Source organism: Acartia tonsa, chromosome 8 (assembly GCF_053477335.1).
Source record: "Acartia tonsa isolate MP-2025a chromosome 8, ASM5347733v1, whole genome shotgun sequence".
Lineage (NCBI taxonomy): Eukaryota > Metazoa > Arthropoda > Copepoda > Calanoida > Acartiidae > Acartia > Acartia tonsa.
The window spans coordinates 15,617,806-15,627,662 of record NC_137267.1 but is presented as its reverse complement, the minus strand read 5'-3'; the positions used below and the strand labels follow the sequence as shown (position 1 = coordinate 15,627,662).

Sequence of the window (9,857 nt, the reverse complement as noted above, 5' to 3'; positions counted from 1 at the left end):
TAGAACAACAAGGTAGAATAATTAAAGCGAAGTGTCTCTGTAATCAAGTTCTAAAATGAAATTGTAAGTTTGATTTACGCAATTTTGCAACAAGTTGATATACAAAATATGTTTATACCTTTAAAGTAATATTCATTAAGCTTTGACACTCTACGAGTGTTCATGTTTTTTGTTTTATCGATTGAATTTAAAGCTTTGCTTTTATGGATGTTTCCATCCTTGTTAAATTTATTGTTTTAAGAGTTTTAAAATACCTTTCTTAAAAACAAAGAATTTTTTATGACAGTTTGTGATTTAATTGTAATTCATCGCGTTAACAATTAACATGAGGTAATAAGGAAGCTTACTACAACATTACTAATGGTTGCACCCCTAACATCTATGGATGTGTTGGGGATAAAAAAGCCTAAAACCTTCCCAAGACAAGAAGAATTAACAAGAAAAAAAACCTTATTTCTACATCTATAAAATTGTATTCAATGAATTGACTTATAAAACGAGTATGACAACATACATGACTAACTAACTTTAATTGTAATATGAAGAATTAACATAATATCAGTTAGAAGTCTTAACAAAAATATGTTAATATATCTGAAAATGAAAGATTCTCAAAGTGTAGCTAACCTAATGTGGAATAACCAATCCAAGACAAAAACTAAATTTTTATTGTTGGAAATGATTAAGATAATGATTTCAAGATTATTCCTATCATTACAAGAATCCTAGTGCAAGGTTTTAAAAAGACGGTAATGAAATGTTCCTTTAAGTATAAAAGCTTCGCTTTTTAAAAGTTATTAATACAAATTAATGCAAATCCTTAAAGATTAAGATTTTTACAGTCGAAACCTTTTAAATTAAAGTTTAATTGAAATTAGAATTAACATAATTTTTCCTGTTAATTTAACCCGTGCCTTTGCCAATAGTCTTTAGGGATGAAAGTAACCCCTTAAGGGATAAGATAATGAACAATAAATTAACATACATCCCGATTGATGATAAAGTGTTGATTTCATTTTTTTATTGAAAAGTTAGAACACTACTGGTTTGATTTCATATAGTTATTAAGCCCCTGAATGAGAAAATTGTGTTAATTTAGTGCTCCATCAAAATTTTCAGTTCCATGTCCCCTTTCTCCTTGATCCAAATCCATTTCATAGTAAAAATATTTTCTAAATTAAGAAATTAAATTTTTCATTGTATTTTTTATTAATCAATTTTATGTTAAAAGGAACACAGTAATAGTGTCTGACTGATTATGACGTAACAAAAAAAATTAGCCAATGAGAGGCCACTATAAATTTTACCATTGGTCAATAACGGCCTCTCATTGGCTAATTTTTTTTGTTACGTCATAATCAGTCAGACACTATTACTGTGTTCGTTAAAAGAATTTACACATTTAAAGGTAGCTTAATAAATTATTCATACATTTTGGTATTTTTGATTCAATATGCATTTTCTAGCGGCTACGCCCCTAGAGGCACTTGAGGTGATGGGGGCTTGAATTTGACCTCACCAATTTTACTTTAGTTTCAAAAAGAAAAGGTAAAAAATATTATAGGGTCAACAATTTTGGGGGGTATGGTGGTACCAAAAATAGCTCTAAACCTTCCCAGGACCTATGAGAAGCTACAATGTAAAGTAGAACCGTATCGGTTCAGTGGTTAGCAAGATCCAAAAGATTACTACTTTATGTAATAGGATATGATATTTATGATATGTATTTATAGGACCATTAAGTTTTATTAAGCTTATGATAAAAAAGTAATTGACCAAAATTCATAATTGGAATATAAGTTAAAGGAAATATATTTAACAAAGCTATCCCTCAATTTGCATTAAAAAATCAAATGAGGTTAAATATTCTTACTTGAAATTTCTGAAAACTTGTACCTACCGTGTCCTGGACCTGCAATTAACAAATTATATTTATAGGCAAGTTATTACAATTTAACAGAACATTAAATCATATAAAAAATCTTAATAATTTATGGAATTCATTTTTGAATCCATACTTAAAAATAAATATATTACTTTGGGATTAAAATGGGAGGTATTTTTAAAAGTATAATAAAAATAATTGTTAAACCCCAACAAGAGTTTATTATGGAAAAAGTATATTATCATAAAAAAATTGAAATGCATTAAAACTATGATAAAAATACACTTTTATTCCTTTTGGTTTAATCAAATAAATATTTATTTAAATGATAATTATTTAAGAATATTTATTTTAAAAAAATGTACAGTACATAATGATAATCAGTTGTAACTTTAGTATAAATAGGACTGTATACGGTCAAAAGGTATAGTTGTAACTTACTATCTATTGAACTATGTTGAAGTTTGGATTTACCCTTCTTTTGTTAGTTGCTGCCGTTCAGGTGATTTTAGTGTTTCTTTCAATGTTTACTAGCCTCTTATTAGGTAATCTAGTGGCTATGCCCCTATAGGCCTCTTGTGGTACTTTATGTGTTTGTTTTTGTTCAAGTTGCTACGATGCCTAACTATGTAGCATTCAAGTCTACAAATAATTATTTATTTTTATATTTTTTTATGAGATCCTTTGGTACAAACAGACAAACACACATTCTGTTATTTTATTTTAACTAATGTTTATTTCCTATTAATTTAATATTCATCAGAATTGATTATTTCCTTATTAAAACTTGTTTACTTATTTTTTAGTTGTAGTTTCTCAAGTCATTTCTTTTCAAGTTTCCCCTCTACCCCTGTCTGTTAGTATTAGTTTTGTTCATTATCAACGAGTTGTATTTGTGCTTTTCTACTTCTGGATATCTTTATCCTTTTTGATTAGTTCATTACCATTATAAATTAACTAAGTTAATCTTTTTAGGCAAATTACTATAACTATGGCAGTTATAGCGGCTATGGAGATGGATATGGTGGTAGTTATAGCAGCTATTCCCCCAGCTATGGAGGCTATGGAGGTTATGACAGCTACGGAGGCTATGGAGGTTATGGCGGCTATGGAGGTTATGACAATTACGGCTATGGCGGTTACAATAGTGGATATGGAGATAATGGATACAATAGTTATGGCAGCTATGGTAACGGCTATGGAATTGGCTATAGCAGCAGTTACGGAAACAGTTATAGCAGCAATGGACATGGCAACGGCAACAGGTATGTTCTTGTTAATATAGTTATTGTATAACTAGGGTTTGTCTGTAGGTTTGTTCTGTATTTATAAGGTTTACATTTTATTAGTTTTAGCTGCTTATCAAGTGCCTGTATTTAAGCCTTTTTATTTATTTCTTATTTGCTACTACTATAAAACTAATTTCTTCTACCTGTAGGTGTAAATGTATATTATGTTGTACATATGCATTTAATAGTGTTTTTCAACCAGCTTTCTCCTTTAAATGTTTTATTAAATAAGTGTTTCAAGGTTTTTATTTTTTCATATCTTAGGCGCTACAGACGTAGTACTGATGAGTACAGTGCCCCTGCTCCTACCCCTGTGTATAGCCATGCTGCCCCCGCCTACCATGCTGCCCCGGCGTACCAAGCTTCCCCTGCTCCTGCCTACTCTTATGCCCACAACCCTCTGAGCACCTCTTCTTATGGAGCTGCAGCCTATGGAGGATATGGATACACAGCCCCTGTCTCTTATGGAGGTTATGGATACTCTGCTCCCGCCTATGGAGGATCTGGATACACTGCTCCAGCTTATGGAGGCTACAGCTCCTCTGTGTATGGAGGTTATGGAGGACAATGGAATGCTCCTAATTCTCCCTATGGAGGATATCTGATGAGTGGAAATTATTATCCTAGTTATGTCTACCAGAATATTGGTTATAGACCAGCTGTACATGGATCTAGCCCCAGCCCTATCCGCAAGGCATACTAAACTTTACTTTTAGTTTTATAGAAAGTAATTATTATACTATTTTATTTTATAAAATATATTAGTTTTGGTATTTTTATACTCCAATTTGCATTACTTAACTATACTATTCATATCATTTTGAAATAATTAAAATTTTAATTGGGAAGTCATAAAAATTTAATTATGTCCAAAAGCAGTATCCTGTATTTACGCAATCTTGCAACAAATTTACTCACAATTTTGGGATCTACTGCAGTTCACAGTAAAATATTGCTGGTAACGAATATTGCCAAAAATCTATGAATTTTTGAGCCTGCTAGCTGCAAATCGGCTGAATGTACAGATAATGCCCGCACACTGTTTTAAGCGGCATAAGAAGACCTACAAATAATCTGGAATAGCCACAAATCAATAATGAATAATTATCTCGCGGTGCAGAGAAATGCGCGAAAAATGCCTATTTTACGCGTTTTTACTTCAGTGAAGCTTTCCCTGTACATCATCTTTAAAATTCATAAATTTTTGGCAATATTCGTTACCAGCAATATTTTACCCTGAACTGCAGTAGATCCCAATTTTGTTAAGACTTTTAAATCTATATTCTAGTATACAAGTGTTATTATTCGTATTATTAGAGCATTGCTTTCATGGATGGTATGTCCTTGTTAGGTTATCATTAGAAGGTTTGTTGTAAAATTGTTTTGATAAAAGTCTTTTATTTCTTTGCTTTTCTTTTTATTTCATTTATTCCCAACGCTACTGCTTAAATCGCCATATTCTGTAATTGCACAGCAACTTTATAATTATAGAAATCCGTCTGATTAAACTTCTAATAAGGGACGTTAGCCAGGATGAGTAATGTCCTTGGAAACAGAAAGATTTTAAGATATTTGAAAACTTTAATTGTTTAAGCTTAAATAGTATAGATTATCCAGATTTATTTATCCGAGGTAAATAACATATGTTATATAATATCTATCCCAAAATGAAACAACAATCAGATATTACACTATTTTTGGACAATTGTAGAATATGGTAAGGCAATAGCTTCATACCTTTTTGACTCATATAAAATAAGAACAAAAACAATGATGACAACATCCATTAAAGCGAAGCTCTGAAATGGAAGGACAAACGAACATTAACACTTGTTGAGTATCAGAACTGAATAAACTTAATAGTAGTGCACATGTCTATACAAAATTAAAGTAAATTTGTTGCAAAACTGATTAAATACATGTTACTGTTTAAGGACATACTGACGTTTTTAGGATTTGATTGTAGAGATACTTCGCTTATAACACTATACCTTGTTGTAATAGGAATCAGTATACCGAAAATCAGATGAATCGGATAATTTTAACATACAAAAATTATTTGTAAAAAAAGTAAAAAATCAACATGTTTAAAATGGACGTACGAACTTTCTGGTAATGATTATAGAGTAGCTACGCTAATCTATCTCGGACGGACAGACCCTAATTATATAAAAGCTTCGCTTTTAAAAATATGTGTGAACTATTTTATCACCAATATAAAACCAAATTAATTGTTAAAAAAACGTCAAGTTCAAATTTTATTGATGTCCTTTCTAATGTTCTTTTTAAAAGCAAAGTTTTCCTATAAATACTGTTTTTGCGTCCGTCCGTACTTAATGGTTAGCTTTTTGATTATCTAGGTATGTTAAATTTGTCCTATCGATTTCAAACTTTAGATGAAGATTTTTTTTTCGAAACAATGATTACTAGAACAACAAGGTAGAATAATTAAAGCGAAGTGTCTCTATAATCACGTTCTAAAATGAAATTGTAAGTTTGATTTACGCAATTTTGCAACAAGTTGATATACAAAATATATTTATACCTTTAGAGTAATATTTATTATGTTTTGAGTGTTCATGTTTGTTTGTTCTACCGATTGAATTTAGAGCTTTGCCTTTATGGATGTTTTCATCCTTTTTAAATTTATTGTTTTAAGAGTTTTAAAATACCTTTCTTAAAAACAATGAATTTTTTATGACAGTTTGTGATTTAATTGTAATTCATCGCATTAACAATTAACATGAGGTAATAAGGAAGCTTACTACAACATTACTAATGGTTGCGCCCCTAACATCTATGGATGTGTTGGGAATAAAAAAGCCTAAAACCTTCCCAAGACAAGAAGAATTAACAAGAAAAAAAAACTTATTTCTACATCTATAAAATTGTATTTAATGAATTGACTTATAAAACGAGTATGACAACATACATGACTAACTAACTTTAATTATAATATGAAGAATCAATATAATATCATTTGGAAGTCTCAACAAAAATATGTTAATATATCTGAAAATGAAAGGTTCTTAAAATGTAGCTAACCTTATGTGGAATAACCAATCTAAGACAAAAAAAAATTTTTTTTGTTGGAAATGATTAAGTTAATGATTTCAAGATTATTCCTTATCATTACAAGAATCCTAGTGCAAGGTTTTAAAGAGACGGTACTGAAATGTACCTTTAAGTATAAAAGCTTCGCTTTTAAAAAGATATTAATACAAATTAATGCAAATCCTTAAAGATTAAGATTTTTACAGTCGAAACCTTTTAAATTAAAGTTTAATTGAAATTAGAATTAACATAATTTTTCCTGTTAATTTAATCCGTGACTTTGCCAATAGCCTTTTGGGATGAAAGTAGCCCCTCTAAGGGATCTTAAGGGATAAGATAATGAACAATAAATTAACATACATCCCGATCGATGAGAATGTGTTGATTTCATTTTTTTATTGAAAAGTTAGAACACTACTGGTTTGATCTAATATAGTTATTAAGCCCCCGAATGAGAAAATGTGTTAATTTAGTGCTCCATCAAATTTTCAGTCCCATGTCCCCTGCCCTCCCCCCTTGATCCAAATCCATTTCATAGTAAAATTATTTTCTAAATTAACAAATAAAATTTTTCATTGTATTTTTATTTATCAATTTTATGTTAAAAGAATTTACACATTCAAAAGTAGCTTAATAAATTATTCATAAAATTTGGTATTTTTTATACAATATGCATTTTCTAGCGGCTACGCCCCTAGAGGCACTTGAGGTGATGGGGGCTTGAATTTGACTTCATCAATTTTACTTTAGTTTCAAAAAGAAAAGGTAAAAAATATTATAGGGTGAAAAATTTTTTTTGGGGGGTATGGTGGTACCAAAAATAGCTCTAAACCTTCCCAGGACCTATGAGAAGCTACAATGTACAGGAGAACCGTATCGGTTCAGTGGTTAGCAAGATCCAAAAGATTACTACTATATATAATAGGATATGATATTTATGATATGTATTTATAGGACCATTAAGTTTTATTAAGCTTATGATAAAAAAGTAATTGACCAAAATTCATAATTTGAATATAAGTTAAAGGAAAATATATTTAACAAAGCTATCCCTCAATTTGCATTAAAAAATGAGGTTAAAATATTCTTACCTGAAATCTCTGAAAACTTGTACCTACCGTGTCCTGGACCTGCAATTAACAAATTATATTGATAGGCAAGTTATTATGATTTAACAGAACATTAAATCATATAGAAAAATCTTAATAATTTATGGAATTCATTTTTAATTCCACACTTAAAAATAAATAGATTACTTTGGGATTAAAATGGGAGGTTTTATAAAAAGTATGATAAAAATAATTGTTAAACCCCAACAAGAGTTTATTATGGAAAAAGTTAATGATTATGAAAAAATTGAAATGCATTAAAACTATGATAAAAATACACTTTTATTCCTTTTGGTTTAATCAAATAAATATTTATTTAAATGATAATTATTTAATAAAATTTTTTTAAAAAATGTACAGTACATAACAATAATCAGTTGTAACTTTAGTATAAATAGGCCTGTATAGGGTCTTAAGGTATAGTTGTAATTTACTATCTATTGAACTATGTTGAAGTTAGGATTCACCCTTCTTTTGTTAGCTGCTGCCGTTCAGGTGATTTTAGTGTTTCTTTCAATGTTTATTAGCCTTTTATAATGTAATCTAGCGGCTATGTCTCTATAGGCCTCCTGTGGCACTATTTATTAAGAGATATAAGTTTTCCGGAATTGTAATGTAGGGAGTAGATTTGAAATCTGCATCAAATTTTAAGGATTTTTTATAAAATTCGTTTTTTGTATAATTCTTTATCTAAAAGTGGAAATACAAATTAAGTTAATTAATTTTGGCATCTGTGATTGGTGGATTTAAAAAATCTGCGCTCTGATTGGATGTCGTACATCATTCAACCAATTAGAGCGCAGGTAGTTTAAAATCCACCTATCCTATTGGTCAAAATTAATAAACTTAAAATGTATTTTCGCTTTTAGATAAAGAATTTTACAAAAAACGAATTTTATAAAAAATCCTTAAAATTTGATGCAGATTTCAAATCTACTCCCTACATTAAAATTCCGGATAACTTATATCTCTTACTATTTATATTTGATTGTTTTTGTTCTACTTCTGGATATCTGTATCATATTTGATAAGGCATTACCATTATACATTAACCATGTTAATTTTTTTAGGCAAATTACTATAACTATGGCAGTTATGGTGGCTATGGAGATGGATATGGTGGTAGTTATAGCAGCTATTCCCCTAGCTATGGAGGCTATGGAGGTTATGACAGCTACGGAGGCTATGGAGGTTATGGTGGCTATGGAGGTTATGGCGGCTATGGAGGTTATGACAATTACGGCTATGGTGGTTACAATAATGGATATGGAGATAATGGATACAACAGTTATGGCAGCTATGGTAACGGCTATGGAATTGGCTATAGCAGCAGTTATGGAAACAGTTATAGCAGCAATGGACATGGCAACGGCAACAGGTATGTTCTTGTTAATATAGTTATTGTATAACTAGGGTTTGTCTGTAGGTTTGTTCTGTATTTATAAGGTTTACTTTTTTATTTGTTCTAGCTGCTTATCAAGTACCTGTATTTAAGACTTTTTACTTATTTCTTACTTAATACTTTTTAATATAAAACTAATTTCTTCTACCTATAGGTATAAATGTATATAATTTTGTACACATGCATTTTTATTGTTTTTTTTCAAGCAGCATTCTCCTTTAAATGTTATATTTAAATAAGGGTTTCAAGGTTTTCATTTTTTCTTTTCTTAGGCGCTACAGACGTAGTACTGAAGAGTACAGTGCCCCTGCTCCTACCCCTGTGTATAGCCATGCTGCCCCCGCCTACCATGCTGCCCCTGCCTACCAAGCTGCCCCCGCTCATGCCTACTCTTATGCCCACAACCCTCTGAGCACCTCTTCTTATGGAGCTGCAGCCTATGGAGGATATGGATACACAGCCCCTGTCTCTTATGGAGGTTATGGATACTCTGCTCCCGCCTATGGAGGATCTGGATACACTGCTCCAGCTTATGGAGGCTACAGCTCCTCTGTGTATGGAGGTTATGGAGGACAATGGAATGCTCCAAATTCTCCCTATGGAGGATATCTGATGAGTGGAAATTATTATCCTAGTTATGTCTACCAGAATATTGGTTATAGACCAGCTGTACATGGATCTAGCCACAGCCCTATCCGCAAGCCATACTAAACTTTACTTTCAGTTTTATGGATAGTAATTATTATACTATTTTATTTTATCATAAATTTTATGGAATATTTTAACAATAAATTTTGTAAGATTTATTTTTTGTTATTATTAAGTTAATTAGTGAAGCTTTTCTATTATTTTTTCATATGCTAGTCTTTTGGTTGGTATGCAATTTCTGTATTTACTGAAAATAAGCTTTCCAAGTTTCAGATTTAAGATTACTTTAGTAAGAGATAATGATAAAATTATCTCTATAGGTTTTTGGAGTGAACTATCATATTCAAATAATTCAAATTTTCTAAATTTGAAACGGTATCCTGTATTGAAACAAATTTTAACAAATAATTTTTAATCTTCCTAATTTATATTCTGTTATAAATATGAAATAACTTTCCTTTGTATTACAA

The 9,857-nt window shown here is 30.4% G+C and overlaps 1 protein-coding gene across 1 annotated transcript; it reads left to right on the top strand.

The window, feature by feature from the left end:
- Positions 1-2,339: 2,339 nt before the first annotated feature.
- LOC145326495 (uncharacterized) lies at positions 2,340-9,545 on the top strand. The gene is made up of 5 exons (XM_080169866.1): positions 2,340-2,387; positions 2,861-3,150; positions 3,439-3,874; positions 8,408-8,715; positions 9,012-9,545. The coding sequence occupies exons 1-5, from the start codon at positions 2,340-2,342 to the stop codon at positions 9,448-9,450; spliced, it is 1,521 nt and encodes a 506-aa protein (XP_080025992.1). The 3' UTR covers positions 9,451-9,545.
- Positions 9,546-9,857: the final 312 nt, after the last annotated feature.